Raw genomic sequence first — 21,844 nt, forward strand, 5'->3', positions numbered from 1 at the left:
AATAATTTAATCTTTTTAAACGAAATACCGAATGATTAATTATTTATTTTTGTTTTGTGTAATCGGAAAATAAAAGTTGATTTATCATTATTATTTACCTTGTACAGTTCTACATACTAAAATAATAAGATATAATATAATTTAACTAATAAGATAATTTTATCAAGAAAATAAATTGTCATATTTTCTGAGGACATTTAATATTTTAATTTTTTATATTATAATAGAATTCATTGAATTATTAAAATTTTATTCTTCTGAAAAAAATAAAGAATTTGGCAAGAGGCAATTTAGCAAATTAATAACGAATTATTTGACGTAAATAATTTGTTGATTGATATAAAGTAAAATTAAATTTTAGATTAATACTTAGATTAAACTTAGATTAATATTAGATCCAATGTGCCGATAGTAACCTTCGATATTAATATACAGGGATAAAGATATGAAATTTACGGTATGCAGTATATATGTATATTAAATATTTTTGCAACGGTGAACTGGTTGGCACAAAGCCGTGTTTCTTTTTTTTCATGGCGTACAACATGTTACTGTGTATACGCGGTTAATTCCTTTGTTGTTATTCGCGCGGTGAGCACTCGAGTTGGCAAGCACTGACGTGAGTTGCTTCGTCAGTCATCGTGTTAATATTTTTGAAAACGCACTTAATTATCTTTAGAAACACGATCGCAATAATTTCCTATAAATATAAACTAACAATTATATATAAGTTTGCGTGGTAATTAACTTGCACCCTCAACGTTGCGTTAATAACATGAGGTAACAACTTATCTATCGAAGTAGGTATATATGTCGCGCGATCTATTTAAATATACAAATTGAAATGACAGGAGATGGAAATGATAAATTATTACATTATATGTTTATGAATGTAATTATTTCTTTAACAATGCTTAGTTTCGAATATTATCTCCGTATCGCACTTTTAATTTTTTAATGATTTAAATGTAATTTGCTCTTTATTTTCGGATTGATTATGTGAAGTAATTAACGAGGTATCAAAGTAATTTAAAGGTGCAATACATCGGTTATTAATTAAATAATACACGCATTTTGCGGAATTTATGCATTTAAAGCATATTGCACATGATATACTAATTTCGATTATATATTTTCGAACTGTCTATCTTAACTAACTCGATTTTGTTAATTATGTCGTATTATACGATCTTAGAGAAAAATTTCATATGTCAGTGGCAAACTTTTGAATAGCATATGAGTTTTTGCTCAGTGGAAACGTTTATTAAGAACACAATTTATCTAAATAATTATTATAGGTATTTGAGGGATCGAGAATTTCGAGAACTAAGGTCCAGTTTCACAAGTGTCGGTTATCTTTTAATCTTAGATTAACTCACTCTTCGTTTCTTTCTAAGGGGGACGTTAGAAGGAGACGAAGAGTGAGTTAATCTAAGATTAAAAGTTAACCGACACTTGTGAAACTCGGCCTAAGAAGTTATTTCGTATCACAGTTGTGTCGCGGTATTTTCACGTGCCAATTCTTAAGCCTTTTTTTCGCACTTCTTATTAATTGTTTGTTCTTATGAAGTATTACACTAGGATATATAGAATTTTATGTTATTACAAACACGTGACCGTTTAAGGAGATCCTAAAGCCGTCTGTAATACCGGCTTTTTTTCTTAGCACTAATCTTTTAATTGGCTTTATAGAATTCTTGTCTAGAATTAAAGTACGCATCAAAATCTAGGTCATGGTGGTCGAATTTGTATCGAGAACAAGAAAAAATTAATATTTTTGTTAATTTTTTGTATACGTGACGACAATATTTGCTTTGTACAAAAATTCCACAATAAATATCCACAAAATTAGACCGGCATGACCTAGGGACAACATTTAAGAACAATATCGTGCAATTAGATCTAAGATTGAAAAAGCCTAGAAAAAAAGATTAGTTTAAATAAACTTTTATGTGTGCAAAAGCACATTCAGGTTGACATTGCGTGTAGCGAGAGATGGCGCAGCAATCGAAACAAGGACAGATGCCTCTCGTTAGACAAGGACAGATATAGATATATGACATAGAAAACAGTATTAGAAATGTTGACATTACCGACGTCGAGGAAGTTCAGCCTTCACTTTAGGATCCCCTTAAACACCGTAACGCGCAAAGCTCATAAACTAAGGCAGACAGTTTAATGCGATTATTACACTGCACTGTATAGATGCAGGTACCAACATAGCGATGTGGCTACCATGTATAAAGCAAAACATATTTTTGTGATAAAGACTACGACCGTGACTTTTGGCTTAAAGCTACAGAATTTTTCTATAATATTTAATAAATTGTATTGTTTTATTATTTAAGATAAAGATCTGAAGAATTCAATTTTTTAATGTAAGAAGAAAAGCATAATTTTTTACTTTTATTTATCTAATTTTATTTGAACAATATATATATATATATATATAAAACTAAAATTAACAACTAGAATTCATATATTATGACTGTCATAAAGTGGCAATTATTTGTAGAAATATCTATGCCAAATGTTTAGTTTTTTAAGATGATTATCTTAAGATAATTATTTATATATATATATATAAGATGAGAAATATATAAATATATTTTTTTTTGTCAGGAAATAAAACACAAGGTTTTATTTTTTAAATGTTTTACGGATATGGGAGAGAGAGATTCATACAAAATAATAGTTTCAAAATTTTGAAAAATTACAAACGTCAATAAACTTTTTAAATTTTATGAAAACGCATGTTAAAATGAGTAATGTCAAAAGACGATAAATCAGTATTGGAATAAAACTACTGAAAATTTCTGAAGCGATAACTTACGTTTTATTAAGTATTTTATTATTACGACACCGATTAGTCAATTAACATCTCGCATTCTTGCCAAGCTCTTAATTTTTATGAAATTCTTTTTACGGGCAGTGGGCTTAAGCTAACAGAGATACTTTATTTGAATATTTCGAATACTTGCATGTATGCCCCGTTAAATTTCGCTTTCTTTTTTTCCGTCTCTGCTACGACGTCACGACACTCACGACTCTTTTATACCCTTATAAAACGCAACATTACGCCCTTTATTGCTCCGTTTGTTACATGGTGAGCATCAGGGCACGAATACTTCAAAGACTATGTTACGAGCGCCGACTTTTCTTTTAGAAGTTTGTCCGAAAAGTGTCATGCTGTACTTTCGTAGAATCCTTTTATTTCATATGAATTCTCGTGTTATGCCTGAAATTATTTATAAGCTAACTTTGCCATTTGCTATAAATATAAAGCTATGCACTGATTATTTTTTCAACAGTAGAGTAGCAATTTTTTAATGATTTTACCACAGTATAAGTATACTGTCTAGCTTTTGTTTCTGTGATATTATTGCAAAGAAAATAGAATAATGTAAAATATCATATTTTAACTGTTTTGTAATCAACTTTTTATTGACAGAAATTTAATCTCTCTTTTTCTTCTTTTACATATAGCGCTATTTTATCTTAAAAATTTTTTAATTGTGTTTATATAGTATGAGGAATGGGTTTTAAAGGAGATATTGAATTTTTTTTTATTAGCGGAATCGTATTTTAGCCTTTCAATACTGCTCTGTAGGATTTAATTACATCTATTGATTTTCACTATAAAGCTGTGGCTATTCGCTGAAAGTACTTCTAGATTAAAGTAGGAATGGATATCTCAGCATATATGTACATTTGATACCTAATTAATGACGAAGCTGTAACTCGGATGTTTATGACAATAATTCGAATAATCCTCGAAATGATGTATATGATGTTATGGCACTCGGCAACTGATTGCAATTCTATAATAATTCTTGCAGTTTTATTTATATAGCTTTATATTAATACATTTAATTAGAAAGAGAAATGTATAATATTAACAATATAGTATTAAGAAGATCTACAAATCAAAATATGTAATACATTAATAAATATCTATCTTTTTTATTGTAATATAGATGGATTTTTGTTAATCATAATTTACAAAATCTGACTAAAATTTATTAATTATGAATTAGTTCGAAAAAAATTTAATTATCCAACATTATTCTCGCTCTTTTTTAATTGCAATAGCCTTGAAATAAAAAACTTCTGAAATCACATTAAATCGTAATATACGTTCGCTCCAATTTTTCCGTGTCAATCTTATCGCGTGCACGATATCTGTTCGCGTCAGTTGTTTTTCGACTTGGCCATGTAAAATTCGTTTGACGTTGCAACCCTTTCCATCTCTCATCGTTGAAAGCCGCGGCGCGATTATAATCAAGAATAAAACTACATTTTTATATTGCTTTTATTATTCTATATTATTAAAAATTTACATGCGATGGGTACAAAAATTACCATTATATAAACTACTCGAAACATCTTGATTTTTGAGTGCACAAGATGAGATTAATATAATTTGTATACACGTTGATACGAAAAAGTTATGGACACAGCAATAAACTTGTATATGTAAAACGAACATCAGGTTTTTAATTTTTAAATATTTATCACATAGTTTCCGCAAAGAGATTTAGTCACATAAATAATATTTGTAAGCTACAGCATTTACGTAGGATATTCTGTTTATTGCGATCCGGGTATATGATCGATTAGCATTCCAATCTGAATTCCGCGGTTCTGAATGCAATACAGGATCATATTGGATTGCATCAGACAATAATATTACGATCGGTGGAGGATTTAAGCTGTATATAGCTTTGCTTTATTTCTGAAACGAGCGTATCGGTTTAAGCCCGGTCTACATAGGCCGCAGTTCGCAAAACGCAAGACACACGCACAGTCTACATGTCAATCTAACAAAGAGGTTAGGTTGACATGTAGACTGTGCGTGTGTTTGCGTTTTGCGAACTGCGGCCTATGTAGACCGGGCTTTATTACTCGATTATGCGCACAGGCTTATACGAAGAAATGCTTTTGTACCATTATTAAATCGTGTAGGCAATTTGCGGTAAGTCATGTCCCATCGTGGTATGTTAATTAATCTAATCATTTTACAAATGTATCGACATTTCTCAACGCGTCTAATCTCCGAATTAATATATGGTGTACGGAAATTTGCAATGATCAAAGCGCATTTTTGGATAAGATAGTGCGATATAAAATTTTTCTATACGTATATGGGGATTACTATTTTGAAAATCAATAATTATTTATAGTTATAATAATTATAAATTGTTACGTTCTAAATGTTGATCGACAAACGTAACTAATTATTTATCGAGAAACAGATTTACTTATAAAGATATCTTTTACTTAAATCATTAAAATTACTTTTTAAGTAATATAGAATAGAATTTTTAAGAATCAACAATTTTTAATTTTTTGAAGTTATTTCATGGAATTTATCTAATGAGATAAATATATGACGTAAATCCGAATCTTTTTATCGTTTTAATCGAGTTTTTAGAAGAAGCAATAATTCGAGGAAAACAAATATGTCGGAGTGATTCCTTTCTTTAAGAACATTTTCCGTTCTCCGAAATTCGTTTTCTGAGATTCTTAAAATATTTTTCTATAGATACATTTAATAAAAATAATGTCAATATTTGCGACATACATTGTAGACATTCTATGGGAAGTTTTGCTATTCCAAGTTCTCCCAATCTTCGATAAAGAGGGAAAATTTCATTAAGACGATGAAATACGTAATAGAATTTGCTGTTATGCAACTTAGTTTCTGTGATGTTAAGAAACTAACACTGCTATCGACAGAAGCGATAACCAATCCGCGCAATGCAGTGGCTATTGTATTATTTGCCTGTATTATTGTGCGGAAGACAATATTATCCGAGTTATGTTTCGGTGGCGTTTTAGAAACCCAACCAATTTATCCGTCACGAAATTGGCGCCAATTTTATTTTCCTATGAATAATACCGGATAATACTGTTTCCATACCGGTGCAAATGACAATATCATAGTATCCACAGTATAATACGGGAACGTGATATCCGCATTGGTAATAATGAAGTTTACGTAGCGAGAGAACTTCCGAAATATCTACGATCAATTCCTGGACGTAACACGTTCACTGTCCGCGCCGATAGATTTCTATCGAAATTGAGGGTCGAATCTTCTGTACTAATTGGAGGCAAAACCGCGTGAGAACTTATACCGTTCCGAAACTAATCCGCGTAGCAAATCTAGTTAAACTTGACGTTTTGGCGAATACACTGAAGAGCATGATGAAAGGTTTCAGCATCTGTTACAATGCTCGAGGCGTATTTATTGTAAATTTAGTTAATAATTTTGAACGGGTTTTATGGCAGTTAAACGAAAGTTTGACGAAAGCTTAACGGTAATCTGGAGTTATTTATGTAACTGCGGGAAACTGCGTGCTGATAGCTTACAGCTTACATAATCAAACCTAGTTAGAAACATTGGTATTTATAAGGAAAAGATTATTTGGAATAAATTTATATAATGAAAAGCATTAAAATATTTTTCGAAGAGACAATAATTCGGTTGACGCACGGTCTTGATATTTTGTTTACTCCAGAGTATAGCGTACTGTTATATTTTTGTATATACACAAGGTCGCCATTCGCACATCGACCGTCGAACAAACAAGCAATAGAACGTGCCGCTTCGTGTATTGTCGCATTAGTCCACGAGATACGATCGCAACAGGTATATACAAAAAGATACCAAATGTCATTATATATATCTCACAATCAGAATTGTGACAGTAAGTAATTATCTTGATCAAAGGGAAGGAACATTTCATTCTTTAGATAAACGTTAAATCAATCATTTGTTAATAATCAATTTCCGATTTGTTAAATAAAATGTTCGATATTTGTTTTGTTCGTTGATAAAATTTCGCGGCGACGCATTGGGACGTTTGGTACTTATTTTTTTTTAAGCATACCGATAATACATAATTTTTGTCGATGATAACTCGTCTGCAAGTACGACCGTGCAGTGATGGAATTTAAGGGCTTAGTACCCTGAAGGGTTTAATACCTTAATGACGGGGAAGCTAACGTATCCATCACCGACTTAACAAACACGAACCGCAGTCGGTTTGTCACGTTGCGCATTAACTCTGGGAGTGTCGTATGTACAGTATCGCGCGATCGTAATTACCCGCGTTTTCGCGAATATCGAGCGAGTTCTACAGAGCTGACAATTCGTAACTAGATAGGCCAAAGTGAATATAATTGACTTTTATATTATATATTATATATATTAAATTTGGTAATTATGCAGTACAGGGGAAGCACCTCCGATGACCTTGACCTTGACATATGTTGTCAAGGTCACCCTCCTGAGTGACCTTCAGAAGGTTTTAGCCGTCGCTCGTTTTTTATTAAAAAGTTATAAACAAAAAAAGTTTCGAAAATATAGCAGTTATTTTAAGTACTGAGAGGCATAAACGACTAATATTACGTTTTTCTTTAAAGCAGAGAATAATTTATTTCATGAGAAAGTCGCTGCTTTACCAAAACACAACATTTAAAGCAGTAAATTGTTGATAAATTGAAATTTTTTTGTTAAAGCAGAGAATACATTATTTTGCGAAAAAATCGCTGCTTTACCAAAACACAACATTTAAAGCAGTAAATTGTACCTATGTAGGTTAGTGACGCGCTTTAAAAGTATTTAAGTGTTTAAAGCGCGTCAACTAACCTATATATGCACCTATATATGCTATACTTTCCAAACTTTTTTTGTTAATAACTTTTTAACGAATAGCGAGCGACGGCTAAAACTTTCTGAAGGTCACTCGTGGTCATGACCTTGACAACATATATCAAGGTCATTGAAATCGGTGAGGTTGCCAAACTTTTTTTTGTTAATAACTTTTTAATAAAAAACGAGCGACGGCTAAAACCTTCTGAAGGTCACTCAGGAGGGTGACCTTGACAACATATGTCAAGGTCAAGGTCATCGGAGGTGCTTCCCCTATACTGCATAATTACCTTACATTTTTATTGTATTCTTATTTCCTTTTAATTTAATCGTTTATTTAAATGATTCAGAAAATAACGATTCTCTCGACTACGAGAATAATATCGCGTCGAGGGAGTTTTATGAAGCTGACAAATTGGACCTGAGAGGAGGAAAAGGCCTAGGAAAGGCATCGGGTGCCGGTGGAACAACCTTTTGGTGAGTATTATTTCTTCTTTGCGTAAAATTAATTGTTTTTTCCTATTTATGTAGGTTGTTTGATTTCGCACACACACACAGTGATTTAAATATATTAATTATAGAAAAAGAAGTAATCTAAAAATTTCATAAAAGTTTATTCTTGTAAAGATCTTTTTCAGAAAATCTATAATTAGTTTGATAAATATCTAATTGAAAGACGAATGAAAGATTCAATACACATAAGAATTATGTTTTTAAAGATTTTGAATGCTTTTTTAATTTGGATCTTACGTTTACGTGTTACAGAATCAACGTAATTATTACGTAGCTGATTACTCCGCTGTTGCGCATCGATTCGGTGAGTGATAAATTAACTTTATTATATGACGCGAGATCCATTATATGTTTTGTCGCATAGCAGAATAATTTTTTGTAATAATTATTTTACAGTTATATTATTTAAAATATTTGCATTTTTAAAATAATATAATATATGGAAAATAATTTTGATAATTTTTACAAATAAAATACAAACAGATATTTTTATCGATATTAATTGTGAGAGAAATTTATTGAGAATTCTTCCGGATCTCACGTCACTTATTCTGAATTTCTCATCTCTGCATGCTTGAGATTCATATTCAACAACGAATAAAGATCGAATCGATGAAAATACGTATATACATATATGGGCCGCGGATTTTATTGCATCGTGTCCAGCAAGTTTTATTCATTACTTCTGAATTATAAAGTTCTCTATTTATATTATAAAAATTTAACGTGCAAAATTTTTAACATTTGCTAAATTATCGAGTATATAATATTTTCGAATTAGAACGCGATAAACATACAAATTTTTTCCAAATTTAAATGTATTTTTGTTTGAATATAAATTTCAAGTGTCGGTTATAGAAGTGTTAATAAATGTGTGTAAAGAATAAACATGAAATTAATTAATATGTTAGCGGACGTTTATTGCATATTTTTTAATGAATTAATTTAATTACTACAATGGCCTTTTGCAACATGTTCGAGTTTCGCGCATCATAAAAGAGCGTAAATTTTCACGCTTATCTGCCGGCTATTATGATTAGCCGGCAATATAGGAGTCTTTCTCTTTCTTATCTCTGGCTAGAATGGATATTAGCCCGGAGCAACAAAAGCTAAGTTCAATCTTGCCATAAGAAAGAAGGAAACAAACACAAGGTAGGTTGGTGTAAAAAACATCAAACCAAGATAAAAAAATTATAATACATTATACAGAAATAGCCCCAGTAATGTTTTCTCGTATATACGATTACACGCAATTGGAGACGGAAAGATGTGCTGTCTCAAATTAAATTTCAATTTTGTGTAAGTTAAAGCTCCAATAAGATTTCAAAACGTTCGCGATTTAAATCGACGTTCGCAATTTAAATTCATGCAACGCTTTTCTAAATTTCATGATTGCGGTCATAACTGGTAAATCGGTGTACTATAGGTAGAAATAATTAAACGAGTAGATAAGAACGAAGGTAGATAAGAACGTGAATCAAATATAAAACAATATAAAAAGCTTTAGAGTAAACTCGAGTAAGATGACCGCATACATCAGGAAAGATGGCCAATGTTCATTCGATGTTTCATGGCGAGCTAGATTGAAAGAACATAAGTTGGCCATCTTTTTTGTATGACCATCTTACCCGAGTTTACCCTATAATTTTTCAAAATTAAATTTTATTTTTATGAATTTATGAAATACGAGAGACGTTATATTTTATTATAAAAATTATACAATGTTGTATATTGTACACATACGGAACACATTCATCGCCAAGCGTATTTTACGAAAAGTTTTGTGGATATAAATATCAAATAATTTGGTTCAGAGAACGTTTTTTGTATGTAAAAAACGTCTTAAAATATTATTATCATCTACTTAGAAGATTCTAATTATTAATCTAATAATAAATTTATTTAATTTCTGAATTACTAGCTTTTATAAATGATTATTCTTACAAGAGACAACATAAATTACTTAGAATTAGATTTTGAACTATCGATTTTTTAATTATGTTATCGACATGTAGAACATAAACTTATATTTTGATCAATTTAACTTAAAAAGCTATTACAGTAGAAAATTAACTATTTTCACACTTCAAAATTTACATAATAATTTACATGCATAACTACTTTGGTAGCATCACACAAAGATGAACTGTTTCTCATTAAACACTGTTGTACAAAATATTTAATATGATAATTCGTATCACAAATAGAATAAAATAAAATTTGCAGGATGGTACTAAAATACATTTTCTAAATCTTAAATTTTACTAAAATAAATTTTCTCAGAGGTTTTTAATGGTTTTTAAGGCTAAAGCTTTTTACGACCTAGCTTAAACGGCTAAAGCTTTAAAGGATCTTTTATATCTTCATTAGCAATTATTGATTACGTATCATTGAAGTACGTATTAAAATAATCAGAAAACAAATTAAAATAAATAATAAATATACCATACGTTTGTGCGTGTATTTTATATTGATCTATTTATTAATTTTTTGATCTAGGTTTACACATACATATAATAATTAGCTGACAAACGACATGACGACATCGTTGCATATGTTACGGAAAGTTTCGCGTGTGTTAGGAAGTTTAAGGTTCGTTATAGCTAAAACTTTGGACATTTGCAAACAGAGATTGCAATGACATGCGCTGCATGGAGTGTTTAAAACTCATCCTGAAACTTCCTTGGTTCAATACATCTTCAGATTAGAGATAGTTAACTGTTTAACCAAGCTACGTTTTGAGAAACAGGTTTTTGAGATTATGTTTTGATAGAAATCAATAATTGTTATCTATGATTTTTAATAGAATATAGATTTTCCATCTCATCTCCACATAAAAAGAGATTTGATGAAAGATCATATATATAAGACTAATTGTAATAAGTAATATATAGATTGCACAATAGATGGAAAAACAAATCTAACTTTATAACTTTTTTTAAATTTTATTTTATCTATGGTAATGTAGGTATTATAAACCTCTAAAATCGTACAGATATTAAATGCTTATTGATATAATAATACGTGATATTTATTGAGATTATTAATATTAATTAAAGTGTTAATTAATTAATTATTGTACTTTTCAATTTTAATATTTATTAATTTTGATAATTATATTTTTCAATAATTTTTATATAAATATGACGGAGTACTTAATGAGTTTATAATGTACCATACACTTTACAATATGCGACATTGACAAAAGAAAAGTTGCTTATTGGAGATTTACGTTTGAAAGGAATAATTTGTCAAATGCGCTGTTATGCGATGGGCCATTCTTTTTAAGAGCTTTTGGTTATTTTACCTATGTTTTTGTTCCATTCAAAAGACACGGCAAATAGTTGCTTCGCAACCACTTTTCACGTCGATTCAATTTTCACGACATTCTTTCTCGCGAGCAAGGTATGAATTAATGAAACCCTTTGTTTCCTCTTTGCTTCTGATGGTAGAATATATTTACAGAGTGGGTTTGCTTCTGTTGCTATACAAAGCTGCGTCTTTAAACTCTCGCGTAGCCAGCGTCATCGAACGTTATATTCTTCATGTTCAAAGCGTACATACATTCCGACGCGGAATTTGCCGGAGTCGTCACATCTCGTTGAATAAAGCATTCAAAGTTAAATGATCTTTTAATCAATTAGTGAAAAAGTACAAAGTTATGTCGGATCAAGGGTATGTCCAAATATAATTTTGAGATTAAATAATGACAATCAATTTTTGCGTTGAAAAAGATTGATGTTAGTAATGCCTTATCATAATAATAAAAGCAAAATTAGTATGCATTTTAATGTAATTAGTTTTTAAATATAATGTCTATCGTAAATAATTAAACACAAGTGAATAATTGTAAATAAATTTCCTGGAAAAAACATTGAAAACTTATTAAACTGTTAAATTCAGTTTTTATCTATAATACTTATATTATGAAAGTATTAATTAAAAAATGTAATCAGTAAAGCTTTTATGGAGCTTCTCCGAATTTAAACATATTTTGTTTATTAAAAGGATGTTAAGTTAGGAAACGTGTTCGAGGTTACGAGCTTATTAAAATTCGTGTTCTCAGGCCAATGCAATCCTTTAAACTCTTTATTCTGGTTAAGCTCATAGAATGATGTACTGCTTCATTAGGGGACGAGATCGTGAAAGAAGTAAATATCATCGCGAGAGAATTGCGTCGAATTTCTCTCGTTTATCATGTCGGTATTTTAGAATGCGCTCAATTTATCTTTATTTTCTTTAATAAACTCATTTATGCTAATAAAAAGGGATAATATTTACATAATGTTTTACAATATAAAAGATAACTTTAATAAATTAAACAAGAAAGAATCCTGAGAGAAATCCAGAATTTAAGAAAAATGAAAGGAGAAGTTTGCTGTCTCTATTTAGACATTAAAATATTCATAATATATATCCTTCTATAATTTTTGTCGACCTCATCGCGAGTATAATACATATTTGCGATTGCATGAAGAGCACAACTGAAAAATTGACTTTGCTAAGTTTTCTGAAACATTAGCGTTAAACAATTCAAGAAGCCTCATAAAGCTGTACAATTCAAGAAGCCTTATAATTCTTTATAAGTTTTTCAGATCGCTGAGGATTGATAAATTGACAAAAGAGGGATACGATAAAATTATTTGGTATACAATTTGTCAATCTTTTCTTAGTAAAAATATAAAATAATGATAACTGAGACGACTTATATTGTCACCGAACTCGACTACAAATTTTTTATTCTATATATATCTAATTTTATCAAAAATTATACATTATATACATATCTTTTTAGGAAATTTAAATATATATTGATAAATTTGTACACACCTGACTTCATCAATTACACACATTTGCGCAAATAGGTTTATCTTGCTTACACATCGCCGTAATATATTACAACGTATGGTCGAAGCGTATATAATGAAATGATTAATTGTACGTGCTTAAGATTAATTAATCAACCGCGCATCATACTGTATCCGAGAAAAAAATTTCGCTACTATACGCCGTTTTTCTTCTCGACGTTGAACGTCGGTAACAGGCGGAAATAACTCTCAGTTGAGCGGTAATCAAGTTGGCCGGATTAATATTGTCGAATCAAGAGTTAAGAGGGGCGCTCTTTGGACGAAGGTTGAAACGCGCCAAGGGCTTAATCGGTGATTAAAACGAGCAAGCGCGGCGCCGTCCGATTGCGTTCCACGCGGAGGCAGCTCGAATACGCGAAATCTATAGAATTAGCGACCTAATTTTCCGAGCGTGCGAGTCCGCTCGTAGTTTACCGCATTTCGACGGATCCAACGATTAGATAATCTCATAGAGGTATTTCGATTATTTCATTTCGTGGTATGAGCGGTTAATACTGCAGCTTTCATTACCGCAGACGACCGATGCGCTCCAAGTAACATGTGCAGATCGCTGAACCGTTTCAACGAACTGGAAACTGTTCTTTAGACCAACATAAAATCTTCTTTCTTTCGACGAAAATTTACTTAGATACTAGGTATATTCCTTATAAGCTTTTAATCTTTTTTTTAATTAAATTTTATTAAATTATTTTATGGATAAGGATTTACGAAGCATTGTATTTTCTCATTCTGAAGTTATTTTATCTTATATAATCAAAGATCATGTAATAAGCGAGACCTTTGTAATAATCGCGGCTATAATTCAGCCTTTTGTTGTTTCAAACTCTGGTTTTTATTACCATACTCTAAATTAATATATATTATGATATCATTTTATATTATTTTTCTTTTATTCTATATTAATGCTTGATGTGTGTGTGTGTGTGTGTGTTTTGTTAAGCTGCATTGTGATAGAATCTTTAGCTGGATCTTTCGTAATATTTACGTGCACAGAGTGAATAAATTTTCGCAAATTCTATAATTTTAATTCCTGCTTCAAATGGGAATTGTGCAATGTCACTCGTGCGCGACAAACGTACCGAAGATGAGTTTTGCCGAATATAGTTCCTCGTTTTTTTCCTGATTGTTGGTCAATTAATTGATCAATTTCAATTTCCTCCCGGCGCTACGGCCGACGGCGCCAATTTGGATAGGTTAATTTTGAACGCCGAATTAAATGTAGATGACTTGTCTTTTCTTTGTCTTTTTCTTTCGTAGCTTCGTAAATTTTTGTTGGATAATTTAGATAACGACTCATCGGCCTGTCAATATAACTTTTATTATTCGTATATTATATAAATTATAAAAGTAGAATGAAAAAAACGGGACCTCTAATAATTTAAAGCGATTTCCTATTTTTTGATTGTATAAATTTATTTTTTTTTTGCCTGTTCTCTTTTATAAGAAATTTGTAAAATTACAATTAAGAAGTGTCTAAGGCATTGTTTTTTTAATTACATAGTTTCTTATATAACGTGAAATTCTATGTAATTGCAAAAATTATCTTATTGTTTCTAATTTGGATTTAAAATTTAATGTAAATATATTCTTCAACTTATTCGTATACGTTTCTCAATTTCAAAATTTCGTTTATCAATAAGAAAATACTCCGAAAGAAATAAATTTAAAATTTATTCAATTGAACACTTTTAGTGTCCTTGAAAATTGCGGCAAGCAGAATCTCATGAGATTTCTGCAGACGCGGGAATAATGTGCATAGAAATATCGTATTAAAATTTTTTTCCTCGGTAACGGCGTCTTTTGCATCTAAATATCGGAGCACGCGCATAATCGGACCAATAAAAAAAGGTCGTAAAACGAGAGATCGTAAAAATATTTTCTCCTTTATCCACGTGGAAATGCCTTTGTTAGAGGATACGCGCATTAAGCAAGCACGCGAGAATTGAAACTTCAATAACGATAACACTGCCTATACCGGTGGAAAATATTAAGCTGTTGGAATAGCGGTGAAGTTGACATACGTCTCCGCGTAAATGCGAGCAAAAGAACTCAGGAGAAAGTAAAATTCATGACAACGAACTCATGTGGTGATGGTAACGCAAATATGTTTGAACGTTTTGGTCACGTGTTTCTATATATGTATATGTTTCTAATAATACGTAAGTCGTTTAAATTCGATATAAAAAAAGATTATTTCTAGTTAATGAGGAAAAGTTCATCATCGATGTTCTGGTCACGTAGCAAGGCTGTGTGTTGTATCGGTGATGGGAAGAAATAAAGATTTTCTTTGATTGAACGAAACAAATGTGTCACGATTGGAATGATAAAAAGATAGTTTACGCACGAGAAAACGGAGAAAACGACATCATACATTATAAATATAGTTTGACCATTAATTTATTAATAGAAATTGGTAAATAATTGAGTGAGTACTTACTAATGTAAATATTATTTAGCACATTTGAAATCCTATTATAAAGTACTATTAAAGCGCTACTATTCAATTTTAGAAAATAATTTAGTTTAATTGGAAAAAAAAATTTATTTTGGGTAATATATTTGTTACTAAAAATATATAATGTAATGATAAATCAAAGTTATTTATGAATCTGTTTTACAATTTTTGGTTTGAACCATTTAAAGTCTTGTTTCATTCTTGTTTAATTTTATCTCATTGTGTGCAACGGTGCAGAACCATTATTTCTTAAATTATAATTTAATTAGACAAGCTGTTTTGAACTTAAAATAAACGTGATTAATACTATCGATAATTGCCATAATTAATACGCTTTAATTACTGTGATGGCAATTGAAGAGATTTTCACGGTACAATGATCTTTGCATCAATAATTGTTTTAATGTAATAATAATCGTCGATATCGGAGAGCAATATTATTTATCAAGGCAACTACTGTAACGTCACAACGATCGTAGATACAATTTCTGTATACCAATCCCAATTCCAAATTCAATATCGACGATATATTCAAATGAATGTCGACGTAATAATAAATAGTATTACCATTACGTTGTTACAATAATAATTATTGTAGCTAAACATAACGAATACAAAGTGAAATTATTTATCGTTGGAAAAGTTAATAATAATAAATTTATCTCGTCACTGTGATATTATTCTGATACCATAGTTAAATCTGAATATCAAATTAAAGCGTTATTATTTCAAAAAATATAACATATAAATTACAAAAAATGAAATTGATACATAATAAAATATATTCCAAGTCAACGGTATCAATTTTAAATTATTAAAAAATCAAATATAAGAAATACATGTATGATATTTAACAATGTATAAAAAATATACGATATGTTTTGCAATAAAGAATAACATAAACAGCTATAGTATTTTTTTTAGAAAGAGTATTAGTTTGAAATTAATAAAGAAATTAAGTGTAAGAATACTTTTTTATTATTTTTATATTTATGTTTTGACTTTTATATTTTACATTCCTAAATTTATTTCTTTTTAACTCTCATACTCGAAAGTATAATGGTCGGATTAATATTGTGAATGCGAGGTATGCATCATTTCGCGGAATGTGGGACATCCGAGGGGCTGAGGGTAAGACGGTAGACATCTCAATGAATGCCGGGAATATCTTACGGTCAATACATGCTTGCAGTTGGAAACAACCGGCAAGTCTTTTGAAATCGTAAAGGACTAAGTACGTCGTGTATAATGCGACCGTAAAACGAGAAACGTAAAGCTCGAATGTGCATGTCCACAAGAAAAACTTTCCGTCTGTTGTTATGTTGATTATGCTGACTCCATTACAGTTAGTCGTGAAACAAACGAGATGAAGCGAAACTCACATTTTTCAATCTCTTCCGAAATAGATAAGAAGGTATGCGGTTTTGCCTTACGATGTCTCGTTCTGCATTGCTTACACTTTGTAGTATGTGTAACAAAAATAGCGATAATGTGGTTCATTTACGAATTATATAAAATATACATTTACTCTTAAATATTTCAAGTTTTCAAAATAATTGAGACAGCTTGTCTCAACTTTCTTAACTTTACAAATTTTGTTGAAGCGGAAATTATGGGGTTTGCTTACTCGTTTATTCCACGAGTATCCTAGTCTGTTCATCAATCAAGATTATGATCAAACTATGATCAAACTATACTATACTAGTGAGTTCCAATTTTTAAACCCCCTACATGACCTGCATTTAAAACAGTAATGCTGCGACCTGCGCATACACTATCAATTTAATTTATGTCTTAATTTATATTCGTTTATTTGTTTTTGCTTGTTTATCTTTTTTTTATCAACTGAATTTGTATTTGTTTTTACAACTTTATTTATTTTTATATTTTCTATAGAATACGTGACCGTGTTATAAAATGGATACTAACGTGTTGCGCGAAAAATATTTAATGAGAGATATTTGATTAAAAACTGGAGAAAAATTCGGGAAAATCTCTTCGCCACGTTTTGAAAGGTAGTATATACATATACTAATATAATTTTTAATATAGAGTCTTTTATTCAAGTCTGTCTATTTAGAATTCTAATTAATTAACAAATTGTACCAAATATGAATACTATCCATCATATATAGGCATTTCTATTTTACGAGTGTGAGAGAGGAGTGCATTCTCTCTCATAATAACTATATAAAATTTCATTACATTTGCGAATAGATTTTTTTTTATTAAGCTTGGAATACATATAATATACGATCAAATAATTCATATTTAGTAAAATTAGTTTATTATTATTATTCTATTTAGAAGAATAGACTTTTAATAATTATGTAACATTTTTATTTAATATCTCTTTATAAAACAAATTATTTATTATTTGTTTTTTAATGACAATTGTGGATTTCTAACAGAACGTTGAAATTACGATTATTGATACGCTATAGTTTTAGAATTTGTTAATTATGTTTTTACACATGAAGATAATGCAGTTTGCTCATATTTGAAACTTGGATAATCTTTCATATACGGACGTTTTGCCGATAGTACTCCGCAATTTAACACAATCACCGATTTTATTGGCTTTCCAGTCTTTGTACCGAATCCCTCGATCTGTTGAATCAGATATAACAGATAAATAGTTTACCACTATTCCGTGGTCAAACTTAAACGCGTGGACAATTAAATCGCTCTCGCAAAACGATACTGACAAGTGGTACAATAAACATAAAGTTTTTTATTGTCTGTAAAATACGGGATAATTCTTTCTCTCTCTCTCTCTCTCTCTCTCTCTCTCTCTCTCTCTCTCTCTCTCTCTTATTTATTTCATTCACGATATTTTTAAAATAATCTTTGCCAACTTTTATAGTGTAACATGTGATAAATTATATTTTTATTTAAAAATAACAGATAAAAAGACAAATTTGATATTTTGTTGTTCTCCAATTTTGAAAAATAAAAATTCAGATCTACTTTTAATCCCAGATAGAAAATAAAACTCACAATGATATTATGATAATGTTTATCATGACTTTATTCACCACTTTTATCTGCGAATACATTCATGATAACATTTATCTCTTTCTCTCTCTCTCTCTCTTTCTTTCTCTCTTTCTCTCTCTCTCATCATGATATCATTATAAGTTTTATGTTTTATCTGAGAGAACATTTTATGTTCTACTTGGGATTCCATATATGATGATTACCATTGATGTTAAAAGTTAGTAAGTTTACTATTAAACAAAAACTATAAACTTATAAATTATTTACATTATATTTTATGTTAAATTTAATAATATAAATTGTTATACAAGAATATAAATAATTTAATTTGTAGTATAATATATAGTCTCATAAAAAAAGAAAAATTGAAATGTGTTTTTGTATGTAATTTGCAAGCTCTTCGTTAGATGGCGACATATATTCCATTGTCATTACATAATCAATAAACATAAAGTTCCAAGTTACGATAATATAGAAACTCTTCATTTATATGCGTCAAGTTAAGACAATATGAAAAGCAGATAAGAAAGATATAAGAACAAAAAAAGGAAGATTTATACAGATTCGTAGAGATTTATATAGAATCGTGTAGAGCGAAACAGCACATGCTAAAACTCACTTGTTTATTTTTTTACCTAACAAAAAACATAATCGCGATCAAATTAAATTATTAAATTATTGTCTATCAATTTTAGAATTGTTTACATATTTTCCTAATTTAATATATGTATATTAAAGAAATCTAATTAGTTAAATTTTGGTAAAACTAAGCATTAAAGCATAAAAAGAAACAAAATCTATTGTAATATATTGTAATATATTTAGTTGTAGTATAATTCTCTTAGTACAGAATATTATTTATTAGTGATACGAGAGTTTCACTTTATTAGAAGAACAATAAGAGGGACCATTTTTTTTCTGTCAGCAAGTCAGTTTACATAATTAAATGAACAATGCTGGCTGATGACATTGTATTACTGCGCACGAGAAACGTTATTTAAATGAAGTTTAAATTACTAAAGAAAAGGAGAACGTTACCTTGTAAATGTTCATCATTCCATCTATTACTCGGCCGAAAACGGTCTTATGGGGGTCTACAGTTTTCAAGCATTTAAATGTAAGATTAAATTTGGAATCGTTCTTTCCGTCATTATTGTCGCATGTAGACAGGATTCCGGGTCCTATATGACGTAGATTAGAGTTTTCCTTGTCGAATGAGTCACCGTATATGGAAGTACCACCGGTACCGTCAAACTTTGTGACATCTCCTCCTTGACACCAATAGCCAGAGACGATACGATGAAATGGAGTGTGCCTATGAATTATAAATTTTATACAAAATGTTTCGGAAAGCCTTGGAGTTAATAAACATTCTTGGATAAATTTTTGATAAATTTAAATTTTGGTATACAATTTCAATCATGATTATTGACTTGTTTTTCGCACATAATGTGTATATAATATAATATAATTTAATTTATGTACTTATACGACAATCCGTTCACTCCACGGCAAAAAGCTACGAAGTTCTCGCATGTATGTGGTACGACACTGTCGTAGAGTTCAAATACTATACGCCCTAATTTCTGACTTTCTTCTTTAAGACCAATGTCGAAGAAACATCTCGTTCGACTTTTCTCAGATAATTGCTTTTGTGCATCAAATACAACGGACAGTCTTTGAATCACTGAGATGTATCTGCACAATATAGAAAAATACATAGAAGTTTAATTGCAAAATGCAAATTTTTAAGTAGAAGTGTAAGCTAAAGTTACTATAAAATTATTTTTTTAAATATTAATTAGGCAAAAAAACCTTGCATGGTGCTCTAGTGCTTCATGCATATTCTTCCAGTTTTTCAAAAACGCGCGGGTGGGATATTGACTTTCTGCTTGACGGATTTTCTTTAGCATAATTCTATTTTTACGCATAATTACATTGTTTTTGCGCTCTTGATCCTCAAATTTCGATTTATATCTGACGTCCGGTGCCCAGCAATCCACAGGTCCCTAAAAACAAAGTAAACGCTTAACATTACCGTGTTTTATATTTCAGACTATTACATCTGGATTAATATTATTTAAAGGTAAATAAAATTGAACGAATTTCCATAATATATATTAAGAAATATATAATAAAAAAATAAATAATTAGTATTTAATATATAATATGTATAAAATTGTATTAGTTTTAGTAAAATAAGATATGACGATACTAACCCCTAATCGATGAATTATGTTTATCTTCTTCAACAGTTTCATATTCTCTTTATCTATTTGTTTAACTCGTAGAGTATCTTGTTGCAAATCATGAGCTTTCAAATTAATAGATGCATCAAAATGCGGAGGTTTGTTATCGATTTTTGCGACAATATGCACATGACGAGGTTTCTTACGCTTTTTATTATTCATAATAGCACAAAATTTGCATAAAATTTAATTTTTATTTTAGAAAGATATTTTTTGTATAGTTTGTACTGATATTATCATATTTTTACGTTAATTTCATTTGTAATATTATTTGGTGCAAATTTATAACCAAAATTTATGAAAGTCTTTAGTCTTTATTCATATGATGTTTATGTGAATTGATGCAATGTTCAGGTAATAATTATTACTGTGTAATATTCGGATTGAATTTAATAGCGAGTTAACAATGTTGTCGAACAATGTGCTTTTAAAAGATATATATATATATATATATATATATATATATATATTATATAGTCCTGGACAGTCCTGGAAAAAATTATATAAAATATATATATATATATATATAAGCATAATAATATTTATTATATACAATAAACTTACAGGTATAAACGCGGACCTGACTATGTGCAATTTATTAATTAATTTAATAATTACATCTATTTATTTCTTTTGTCGGCTTCAACATCCAATTAGCATTAAATTATCCCAGTTAATAATAATGTAATGTAAATGAGAGAAATTGAGTACTTTATCTTTTTTTATTACTGGCATTATTTTTCAGTAACAACTTATTTTTTTTTATATAATAAGATATATAAAATTGCTTCTATGAAGAAAATAACTATTGTGAGAAAGAACAAACGAAAAAGATAAGATAAAACGTAAAAATAGGATAACACATATATTTTATATTTTGCAGTTTCTAGAATAGAATATTAATTCTCAGCAAAAATATATAAATATATTAAAATGTTATCTAAAAAATGTACATTATATACTGAATGTTGAATCGATATATTAATTGCTTATTGAAAATTGTTTGCATATCGCATTTAGCTATAATTTTTTAATGCATGCTTGAACCTGTCTGCTTGTATTAATATAATTGCAAGTGTCAGAATAAATTCGGAGTACT

At 29.6% G+C, this 21,844-nt stretch overlaps 1 protein-coding gene and 1 long non-coding RNA gene across 3 annotated transcripts in view; one reads left to right on the forward strand and one right to left on the reverse strand.

The window, feature by feature from the left end:
* Nucleotides 1–21,844, forward strand: part of LOC143907282 (uncharacterized) — a 175,068-nt gene that overhangs the window by 95,509 nt on the left and 57,715 nt on the right. The window contains exons 4-5 of the long non-coding RNA XR_013259817.1: nucleotides 8,011–8,137; nucleotides 8,426–8,477. This is a non-coding gene — a long non-coding RNA (uncharacterized LOC143907282). The remainder of the gene's footprint in view (nucleotides 1–8,010; nucleotides 8,138–8,425; nucleotides 8,478–21,844) is intronic.
* Nucleotides 2,931–21,204, reverse strand: LOC143907280 (uncharacterized). Of its 2 annotated transcripts, XM_077423960.1 has the most exons (5): nucleotides 20,716–21,203; nucleotides 20,312–20,505; nucleotides 19,982–20,194; nucleotides 19,535–19,811; nucleotides 2,931–3,238 (listed from the first exon to the last, which is right to left on the reverse strand). In XM_077423960.1, exons 1-5 carry the CDS (start codon nucleotides 20,905–20,907, stop codon nucleotides 3,233–3,235), a joined length of 882 nt encoding a protein of 293 aa, XP_077280086.1. In that variant the 5' UTR covers nucleotides 20,908–21,203; the 3' UTR covers nucleotides 2,931–3,232. The 2 variants fall into 2 exon arrangements, with proteins under 2 accessions (XP_077280086.1, XP_077280085.1); XM_077423959.1 differs by lacking the exon at nucleotides 2,931–3,238 and having other exon boundaries at nucleotides 19,329–19,811; nucleotides 20,716–21,204.

Source organism: Temnothorax americanus, unplaced genomic scaffold (assembly GCF_048541705.1).
Source record: "Temnothorax americanus isolate GAGA-0224 unplaced genomic scaffold, ASM4854170v1 Scaffold8, whole genome shotgun sequence".
NCBI lineage: Eukaryota > Metazoa > Arthropoda > Insecta > Hymenoptera > Formicidae > Temnothorax > Temnothorax americanus.

Coding starts and splice junctions, on each gene's coding strand:
- LOC143907280 (XM_077423959.1), bottom strand. CDS start 20,907: ATGAATAATAAAAAGCGTAAGAAACCTCGTCATGTGCATATTGTCGCA. Junction 20,506..20,715: donor ACATAATTCATCGATTAGGG/GTTAGTATCGTC, acceptor CTTTGTTTTTAG/GGACCTGTGGATTGCTGGGC. Junction 20,195..20,311: donor GCACTAGAGCACCATGCAAG/GTTTTTTTGCCT, acceptor TATATTGTGCAG/ATACATCTCAGTGATTCAAA.